This window comes from Benincasa hispida, chromosome 6 (assembly GCF_009727055.1).
Source record: "Benincasa hispida cultivar B227 chromosome 6, ASM972705v1, whole genome shotgun sequence".
Classification (NCBI taxonomy): domain Eukaryota; kingdom Viridiplantae; phylum Streptophyta; class Magnoliopsida; order Cucurbitales; family Cucurbitaceae; genus Benincasa; species Benincasa hispida.
Genome location: NC_052354.1, coordinates 22,367,106 through 22,378,042, shown reverse-complemented (window position 1 = coordinate 22,378,042; position 10,937 = coordinate 22,367,106). Strand labels below are relative to the sequence as shown.

At 35.8% G+C, this 10,937-nt stretch overlaps 1 protein-coding gene across 5 annotated transcripts in view; it reads left to right on the top strand.

Annotated features, from left to right (window-relative positions):
* Positions 1–4,045: 4,045 nt before the first annotated feature.
* Positions 4,046–10,937, top strand: part of LOC120080533 (cysteine and histidine-rich domain-containing protein RAR1) — a 38,525-nt gene continuing 31,633 nt past the window's right edge. The window contains exons 1-4 of one of the 5 annotated variants that reach the window (XM_039035221.1): positions 4,047–4,419; positions 6,195–6,303; positions 10,731–10,733; positions 10,850–10,932. In XM_039035221.1, the coding sequence (XP_038891149.1) occupies positions 6,202–6,303; positions 10,731–10,733; positions 10,850–10,932 (188 nt within the window). In that variant the 5' untranslated portion in view covers positions 4,047–4,419; positions 6,195–6,201. Of the gene's footprint in view, positions 4,420–6,194; positions 6,304–10,380; positions 10,734–10,849; positions 10,933–10,937 lie in introns of all 5 variants that reach the window. The other 4 variants (XM_039035220.1, XM_039035224.1, XM_039035223.1 and 1 more) reach the window with 4 other exon arrangements.

Sequence of the window (10,937 nt, the reverse complement as noted above, 5' to 3'; positions counted from 1 at the left end):
TAAACAATAAACCAAGCTTTAAAATTAATAGTTAAGGCCAAATCCAAACACCCAAATTTACAAAATATTTTCCAGATAATCTTCCCTAAGGTGTGGTCCAATTTCGAATTCACCTTCCAAACCTCCAATTTTTAATCCAAATAATAGCAACCTAAACTCTTCTTCATCTTGAATGAAATTCTTGAATCAACCCTTAATCATAATTTGAAATTAGGCTTACATGATTAAAGCTTGGATCAAATACATACTTCACTACCAATGTCTCAAATAAATTACCCATATGTAGCTTCGTCAAAAAATTCTTTCAAACGACTTTACCAAAATTTTTCAACAACCAAAATTAATCCACAAGAGGGTAATCAAAGCATTAAACTTACCAAAACTCACTAAAACAAACTCCAACTTCATTGAACAACACCTCAATACCTTCATAAACTTGAATCCAAAGGTTGAAACACAATAGATATCAACCAATTTGATGCCAAAAGTAAATGAGTATTCAAGAATCAACCAAAAACAAATCCAAACGGCAGAAATCTTACCAAATCGATAGATCCAGTGACGGCAAAAGTGAACGACGCTTGCGCGGTGGTGGACGGAAGTCATGAAGAAGAAACTGACGTGCCGGTTTTGGGCGGCGTCGGACGGGCTCACAAACGTGAGGAAGAAAAGGGGTGGGGTTGGACTTTTTATAAAAAAAAACAATAAGTAATAATAATAAAACAAAAAAGGAAGTAAATATAATTACATTTAATTCGTTTCCGTTTTATACTATTAAATTCCTTTCCGTTTCGAAAGAAAATTAATTCATGCCATTAATTTTCAATTTGAATTTCAAATTGAATAATTTCACGCCAACAATTAAAATTCTACACTTATACTTGAAATCCAAAATTTCAAAAATGCCCTCCAACTAATAACAATTACTGAAATTCCAAATAATAAAGTTACTGAAATTACATGATTACTAAAAAATGTGCAGAGTGTTACATTTCATTTATTTTATAGATGGACAACAGTAGTGGTAATACAAGTGGAACCGGTAATAATGAAATGCCTCCTCCTCCCCCTCCCCCTCCTAATGTTAGCCAAACTCCTAAAAATATACCACCTTTACCTCCCAACTCCAATTGAAAGAGACCTAATAAACCAACTTCATCTACATGGGATCATTTCACAAAAATGGAAGCAAATGCTAATGATGAAGCTAGGTGCAAGCGTAACTATTGTGGTAAATATTACACATGTGATAGTAATACTTGTGGAACTAGTACTTTATGGAGCTACTAATACATTTTTTCCCAAAGCAAGTTCGCCACCAACTGTAGCAGCACCGTCCGCTAAAATTTGCCCTTTTGAGAGACTGCAGGCTTAATCGAGACTGCTAAAAACTAACTTGACTTGCCCGACGCCGCCCTTTTTGCACTTAAAAAATCGATGTAAAAAGTACCCATATAAAGAAGAAGAAAAAGGACAAACCACCCTAACTCTCGTACCTTCAAATGATGGAAAATGAGTCAATGCTAGTAATTTTGTAATGACATTGTTTAGCGTAGACTAGCATGCGCTAAGATGATAATTATGAATGAGTTGTCGTTCAAATTTGTTGAGACATAGGGTTTTAGACACTTTTGTAGTGTTTCGTGTCCTAAGTTTGATATTCCATCGAGAGTCACAATCGCTAGAGATGTATATCAATTTTATCTTGAGGAGAAAAAAAAAGTTGAAATCATTTCTAGTTAAAAGATGTGAACTACATGGACACTGCACAATTTATTGATTCTGAAATGGGTTTTGCATAAGAAGATTTTGAGTTTTCGTCAAGTTGTTAATCATAAGGGAGAGACTATTGGGAAGATGATTGAGAGTTGTTTGTTAGAATGAGATTGAGATTTTTTTTCTATCACCATTGATAATGCAAGTTCTAATGATGTGACTATTTTTTATGTGAAGAGAAGACTTTGGATATCAGTTGTTTTAGAGGGAGAACTATTACACATGAGGTGTTGTGCCCACATTATTAATCTTATTGTGAATGATGTACTAAAAGATATGCCTGATTTTATTGCTTCTGTTTGTAATGTTGTGAGATATATTCGATCATCACCTGGGAGAAGGGGAAAATTAAAAGCTTGTGTGAAACAAGAAAAAATTCAGTGTAAGGCTCTTGTTTGTTTAGATGTGGCAACTAGGTGAAATTCTACTTATTTAATGCTTGAACATGCAATTAAATTTGAGAAAGCTTTTAGAATTTTAGAAGAGGAGAGGAAAAGGACTCAAATTTTGTTGATTACTTGAAATAAAAGATTGGGCCCCCTAGCACATCTGATTGGTTGACTGTAGGTGTGTTTATTAAGTTTTTAAAAATGTTTTAGGAAACGACCACAACGATAAGTGAATCTTCCTATGTGACTTCTAATATTGGTTATAAGAAAATTAATAAAATTCAGTTTGCTTTAAACAAATGGAGCAAAAATACCAACTCTGTTCTAAGTATGATGGCTATGAATATGAACAAAGTTTGATAAGTATTGGGGTTCACTTGAGAAAATGAATAAATTGATGTTTGTGGCTATGGTAATTGATCCTCGGTACAAGTTAAAGTACTTGAATTATTGTCTTTCCAATGTTTATGATAGTGATGTTATGGATATGGTTGAGTGTGTGAAATTATATTTGTATCGTCTATATGACTTTTACAAATCACATAATACTTCGCCTCGAGGTAGTCATAGTACCAATGATTCTCAACAATCAAAGACGGTCACTATAAATGAAGATGATCATGGGGTGGACGAAGAAATAAATGATCCATGGATAGCTTTTAAGAGATTGAGAGAAGAAGAAAGTTCCTTGGAAGTGGAGAATGATTTGACTTCTTATTTGTCTAAGGTTATAGAAGATAGAGATGATTTTGAGATATTGTATGGGTGGAAAATGAATGGTTATAAATATTCCATTTTATCAACAATTGTTCGAGATGTTTTGTTAGTTCCGATATCTACAGTCGCTTCTGAATCTGCGTTTAGTACAAGAGGGAGGATTCTTGATTTCTTTCGAAGTTCTTTGACTCCAAAAACAGCCGAGGCCTTGATAGGTACACAAAATTGGATTTGTGGTGGTTCAGTGTTACTAGATCTCCATTCACAACTTGAAGAGTTAGAAACTTGTGAAAATATTGAGTCAAGTAATTAAATGAATTTTTTATTGTACATATCTAACTTGTTTATTGTACATATCTAACTTGTTTATTGTACATATCTAACATGTATTATGCTTAAATAATTAATCTATTTAATTTTGCATGATTTGTTTTGTAGAGAGCCCATCATCTTGTTTTGAAATAAGGAATTGGATTTGGAGCATACTGATGATTTTAATAGTAAGTTTTATTACTATAAGATCAAATATTATGATTACTTATAAATGATCCTCTTAGTTTAATGTATTGTAACTTTTACCGCCAAGACCAAAAATGAAAATAAAACTCAATCTAAGTCCTTTGTCATGCCTCATGGTGCTTTTGAATGATTATTATTGAACTTGAAATTTTATGTAATAAGCCAATAGTTATTATTAAACTTGAACTTTTTCTATTTTGAATGATTTTGAATATTTTGAGTAGAGATTTTGAACTTCATTTGAATTATTTGAGTAAGTTTTTTTTGAAGTTTATATTAAATTTATGATAGTTGTATTTTAATGTAAATGCTAAAATTCCGCATAGATTACATGTTTTTTATTATTAAATTTTTATTAATTGATATAATATATTTAAAATTAGTTTACTTTTGTAAATATGAAAATTTATTAACCTGTAAAAATCAAATTATTCCATAGAAAAGAAAGTAACGAAAAAATGTCAAAATTCAAAATAATTAAAAAAAAACCAAAACGGGTGACCTGATCTGAAAATTTTGGATTGAGTTGGTTGACCCTCAGAAAATGAACGGTACACCCCTATTAATTTTGTAAGAATATACGAACACTTTAACTAGTTTATTTTTAACTTAAAATAAAAATTGCCCAATCGCTTTAAAAAAAAAAAAACCCAAAGAAATAGAGAATTTAGGGGAAAAAAAAATTAGAAAAAGAGCTAGGGACAGGCCTCGCTGCCATCTCCTTCTTGTCTCTGCAGCAACCCCAATCGTGAAACCACTCTCTCTCCGGCAATCCACACACTCTCTCTCTCTCTGCGTTTTGCTTAAGCCGAACAGCAGCCAACCGCCGCACAACCTTCTCATTCAGCCACCTGTTCACCTTCTTCTCCGGCGGAATCAAGCAAATCCGACGAATCACTGCGGCGCAGTGACATCCAAAATCGCGAGCAGTGTCCTTCCCGACCGGTGACGTGTTTCTAACGGGCGACGCTCAGTTCTCGGTGTTCCAGCAGCTTCTTTTAGCGTTTTCATCATTTCGGTGAGTTTCGGCGCTTACCCACTCTAATGTAGCGTCAGATTCGAGTTACCCACTTCTTAACGGCTGATGTTTATTCAGTGGGTACACTCTAAACATCTTTCAAACTAGTTTAAGGTCCTTTAGATTTGTCTCTAACACCCGAAGCTCTTATCTGTAAATACGGAGTAGTTTTGGAACTATTCGAATACATTTTAGCAAAGTGACAAGTCCGTGTTGGTGTGTTTTAGGTAGTAAAGTTCTGACACTTTTGGACTCTTCATTGGTGATGTAAATTAGTTGATAATTCTTAGAAACTCTTTGGTTGAAGTTTGGACTTGGTTTAAAGTGTTCATATTGAGGTTTAAGGCTTCTTTGGTTAAGATTACTCATTTCGCACACTTTTTGAGACTCTGGATGAGGTTTCTAACCTTGGAACCATGTTTTTTTTTTTTTTGGTTTCTATAATTATAGGAGCCGTTTGATAATTTAGAAGCACTTCAAAATGCTTAGGCGAGTAGAATTCTACCTGAAGGGTCCAATGTCTTAAATAATAAAGCCTTTCTACTAGGGTGCAGGTTTGGTGCCTGTTCTCGCAGAGTAAGATGTGCATTAGGCACACGCTCTTGTGAAGCCTCAAGCCCTGGGGATTTTTCATTATTTTTAAAAATAGTAATAATTAGGCCTTTTTCTTTATTAACTGAAAAAATAAAATTTACTAAACCTAAATGCAAAATTCCTTGTGTTTAGGGCTTTCCCCCGTCATATTCCCACTTCAACTTGCTTTCTCTTCTTTATGTAGTATTCTTATATAGTGTGCCTCATAAAAAAGACCCATTCTTTTTTTTGCGTCTTGTGTTTAAGTCCTAGATGACTATTACATAGTATTTCTCGAGCTTTAGAAAACATTGGTTGAGTTATGATGTGTGATTTATTACTATTATTCCTATTATGACTTATGTTATCTTGAAATTGTGATGTGCTATGATATGGCTGAGCACGCTTGGATGCTTGTTGTGTTGATTTTATAATGTTTTACATGCTGATATGCTATTATGAGGTTTTGTGAACATAAGCGTGTTTGTTTATTGAGATGTTTGAAGAGATATATGTTTAATGTTGAGAGCACAAACATTTTTGTTAGTTGGACCAACTTTTGAGGAAATTACCTTCATTAGTTGGTCCATTCTGTTGCATTCTTTGTCGGAAGACAGAGGAAGAGGTGGATCATTTGCGTTGGAGTTGTGAGTTTGTGAGGTTGATCTGGAACTACTTTTTCTAGGAGTTCGGTTTCATGTTGGCTTCTCAGATGAGTGTTAGTAGTTTGATCGAGGAGTTCCTCCTCCATCCACGATCCGTCTTTTAGGGAGAATGGTTGCTTTCTTTGGGAAGCCATGGGTGTGTTCCATTTTATGGGTGTTATGGGAGAGAGAAATAATGGAATATTTAGAGAGTTGGAGAGGAGGGACCCTAGTAATGTTTGGTCCTTGTTTAAGTTTTATGACTCCCGACTTTGATTTTGAAGACCTTTTTTAACTACTCTTTAGGCTGTTTTTAGTTAGTTGGAATCCATTTCTTTGAGCAGTTTTTTTTGTGGGCTTGGTCTTTCTGTATGCCTTTGTATTCTTTCATTTTTTCTCAATGAAAGTTGTGCTTTCTATAAAAGAAAAATGTTGAGAGCATAATATTGTTTTATGTGGTTTTGGCATAAAACATGTTTTGAGTAGCATCAAAGCTCTGTAGATTCAATTTCAGTTATCTAATTCTCTCGACTTCACATCATTTTTGAAATTTAATAGAGAAACTATGGAGCATCAGATTGCTGGGATTCGCTGCCAGAGAATTGGCTGTAATGCCTCCTTCACTGAGGATGACAATCCTGAAGGTTCTTGTCAATACCATGATTCGGTACGTTCATACACTTGCGCCCTTATTCTCCTATCAACTTCACTAAACTTAGAATTACAGATCATTGTTCAGTTTGAAAAGTTTATTAAACCATCCCTACTTGGGAATATGTTCATAATGGAAACCAATGAAGATGAATTAGTTTAGTCTCTCTTCAAAAGAAAAAGAAAAAAAAGTTTAGTCTGACAAGTGTTCAGAAGTTCTTGTGTAGTTTTTGGGAATTTAGTGCTCATGACTGGTTTAGCATACTTTATTGAACGATGCTTAGTCTCATTAACATTGTTTCATTTCATTTGATATTAAGAAAATGTTGTAGACTAGAAAATTTCCAAATGGTATAGTTAGACTTTGATGAAACTTCAACGGCTGGTGGGGGGCATTGAAGTTCCTCAGTGTTTGTATTTCATGGCCATTGTTTCAAGAGTCAAATGAAAATGTTCTCAAGTGTTTACAGTTTATTCCAGTATAACACATTGGGATGTAACATTATATTTTTATGCTCTTAACAAGTATATTTTTTTATTTTTTATTTTTGTTTTGAAATAGAAACAGGCCTTTTCATTGAAATAATGAAATGAGGTTATTGCTCAAAGTACACGAGAGAGAAACAAAGAGCAAAAATAGCCTAGGGATCAGAAGATGCACCCAGGAATCTCAACTAGGTTTGCACCCTCTTAGCATCCTCATCATATCCATAAATAATCAAAACAAAAGTAGTCCAAATAGCATAAAGGACAAAAAGCACAAACAGGCAAACTGGACCAAAACATCACAATTACAAACTTAAGCTGGAAAAATAAAAGCATGCTAATTTAAATATAAGTCTTGAATGGAGAAGTCATCAAAAAGCTTGGATAAGGTGTGCCAAGATGAAGCATTCAAGCGAGCCACTTCACAACGATTCATCCACCCAAGTCTTTTGTCATGGTACCCTTTGATTTCTTTCAAACCAAATTTCAGCAAGAATTGCCTTAATCACATTAGTCCAAATCAATCAAGGGCCCACTTTCAAAGTTGGACCTATTAGAAGTTGCTGAATATTGTCACGAAAAACATCACCAAACATCCAAGCGACTTTAAAGAAGGAAAGTAACCTCCACCACCACTGGGCAGCATAAGAGCAATCAAAGAAAAGGTACTGAAGATCTTCATCTTTTGCTTCACAAAGTGGGCAAATGGATGGAGCCAAGTGGTGAGCGGGGAGCTTCCTTTGCATGATTGAGGAGCAGTTTAGCTGACCAAAAACCATAATCTACACGAGGATATTAACTCGTCGTGGGCTTTTTGTCTTCTATAAGGCCTTAAAATACAGCTTATCTAATAGGGATGAAGGGGACAAGTGTTTTATTTTATTTTTTATTATTATTTGTTTTTAAATGAGAAACAGTCTAATAATTTCATTGGGATGAAGTTACAAAAGGGCAAGATACCATGAGAGTTTACATGATACGATTCCACTGTGAAATAAGAGATGTAAGACTGTAATCATATAAAGATGGGGTGAGTTTATATCAAGTAGGGAACAAGTGTGTTGAAAAGGATTTAACTGAGAAAGTCCAAAAGCTTATAATGACCACAATCTCCGATCAAAGTTCTTAGACACCCTCATTTTTAAAATTTGGTCGAGCAAATTTTGAAATTCAATGATCTCATCATCCTTTAGCAACCGATGGAATACAATTGACCATGAGGATAAAGTCTCATCCTAATGATCGGCCACTGACCTCTTTAGGAAGAGAGCAATCCTATAAAGTCTTGAGTAACACATATTCAAAGGAATGAAACCAACCCAAGGATCCAACCAGAAAGCAATTCTGGTACCATTTCCAAGCTTGAATGAAGCTAAAGCATCCACCTTCAACCAGATTATAGAGATACTGATCCACGGGCTTCGCAAGCTATTACAATTCTTCCCAGCCGTGTGTCAATTATAGGTGTTTTTGCCATGTATGTTTTTGAGGAGGCCTATGACCATGTCGACTGAGATTTCTTGTATAGGGTGATGGAAAAGAAAGGCTTCGAGTATAAATGGAGAATGTGGATGTGGGGTTGTGTTATGAATGTGAATTACCCGATCATCATCAATGACTCGTCAAAGGATATCTTAAACCATTTGTCTCATTTACAAGGGGTTGGTGGTGGTGGATATCTTAAACCATTTGTCTCATTTACAAGGGGTTGGAAGGAGGAATTCTTGAGCCCTTTTAAGGTTGGCTCTAAGGAGGTGGCCCTTTTTCACCTTTAGTTTTCTGACAACACGGTGATCTTTTTCTCTGGCAAAGAGGATTCTTAATCCTTAATCACATTATGGGGTTCTTTGAGGGGATGCAGGCTAAAAATCAATAGAAGCAAGTGTCAGATTTTGGGTATTAATTATGAGCAAGATAACCTTTCTGGATGGGCTAGTTTGGTGGGGTGCAATGTTGGGTCCTTTCCGTCGTCTTACCTCGGCCTCCCCCTTGGAGGTAATCCAAGAGCTATCTTGTTTTGGGACTCCCTTTGGAGAAGTTTAGAAAGAGTCTTCGTGGAAGAAAAAGTTTTTCCTCTAGAGCTGAGAGAGTAATGCCAATCAGATCGGTCTGAGGGGAATTCCTATTTATTACTTTCCCCTTTTCAGAGTGCTTGTTTTGGCTTGCAAGAGCATTGAGAAGCTTATGAGAGACTTTCTCTAGAAAGAGGTGGAGGAAGGGAAAGGATTGCATTTGGTTACCTGGGATGTTGTGGGGAAACCAGTGAATCAAGGGGGGTTAGAGAATGGAAATTTAATGTTGTGCAACAAAGCTCTGTTGGCTAAATGGCTTTAGCGGTTTGCTTTTGATCTTGAATTCTTTTGGTGGAAGATCATTGAGAGCAAGTACGACCCCCATTCCTATGAGTGGGTGTCGAAAGGGGATAAAGGCACACACCGAAGTTGACAGATATTTATTCTGATCTCCCTTCCTTTTCCCATCTTGTTTTTAGTTTTGTGTGAGACAGTAAGGAAATGTATTTTTGAAAAGATCTTTGTGTGGGGGATAGACCTCTCTCTTATGCGATTCCTCCGTTGTATTATTTGTCCTAAAAAAATTGTTAGGTGTTAGACTTTTTGGTCTGATAAGGGGATTTGGTATCTTTCTCTTTTGGATTCCATTGGTCTTTGTCCAATAGGGAAACAGCAGAGGTGACTTCTCTTCTTTCCTTGATTGAGGGCTTCGATTGTAGGCTTGTGAGGAAGGATTGTTGTGGAGCCCTTCCCCTTCGGAGGGTTTCCCTTGTAAGTTCTTCTTTAGTTTGTTACTGGATCCATTTCCCGTTAATGAGTCACTCTTTGATGCCTTATGAAGGATTAGGATTCCAAAGAAATCCAAGTTCCTTTCTTGGCAAGTTTTGCTCGAGCGTGTGAATACGACGGGTAGGCTTTTGAGAAAGATGCCTTCGTTAATGGGCCCCTGGTGTTGCATTCATTGTCGGAAGATAGAGGAAAACCTTCATCTCCTCTGGGAGTGTCCATTTGCAAGATCCATGTGGAATGATTTCTTCTAGGAGTTTGATTTTGTGCTTACTTGTCAAAGAGATATTTGTTTAATGATTGGGGAGTTCCTCCTCCATCTGCCTTTCAAAGAGAGGTAGTTTTCTTTAGCTTGCAGGGGTGCGTGCGATTTTGTGGGATCTTTGATGGGAGAGAAACAACAGAGCATTCCGTGGTGTTGAGATAGACCATAGTGAGGTTTGGTAATTGGTACGGTTTCATGTTTCTCATTGGCTTTTGGTTTCGAAAACTTTTTGTAGTTATAACCTAGGCAATATTTCTCTTAGATGGAAACCTTTTACCCAACCCCTGGGCTTGGTTTTATTTTTTTTGTATGCCCTTGTAGTGTTTCATTTTTTCTCAATGAAAACACTTGTTTCTATATAAAGAAAATAAGATGTATTATGTAGTTTGAAAGTAAAAATAACTTAATCATTAATTTATATAATCTTATAATTTTTCTTTTAATTTTTGAAATATCTGTTGATAACGATAGTTCTTGACGATGACTGCACATTCAGAAAGGATGGTTGGTTTCCTTATTACTCAAGTCTGTGACTTAATTTCAGCTACAACCTCCATCGCTGACATTTTCCCCTGAGGTTATTGCTGAAATTGAGCAGTTGTAGGCTTTGGGGTGGGCAATTAACTCTCTTGCTCTCCTGTTGCAATTTGCAGCTTGAAAGGCCCGTTTCTTCCTACTAAGCTCATGTTGGTGGTACTTGAAATAGTTTATATGATTATACTCTTAGCTTAATTAGAAACAATTATTTAGTAATAACATGTACCATACTATCGTCCACAAATTATGTTGAGTTCCTTTGCTGCGTAATGTGTATTTTACTAATTTTGTCTTTTGCCCTTTACATGCTATCCGGCCATGGGCTTGGTTCAAATTCATGGTCTCCATTGTTCCCAGGGAGTAAGTTCACATCCACTTATTGGCTCTCGAGAATATCAGTTTCTTTTCATTTAAAGATTATGTTTTCCTCTAAATATATATTTGATAGAAGGTTGAAGTTGAAATATCTTTTGCAGCCTATATTTCATGATGGGATGAAAGAATGGAGCTGTTGCAAGAAAAGAAGCCACGACTTCAGCTTATTTTTAGAGATTCCAGGGCTAG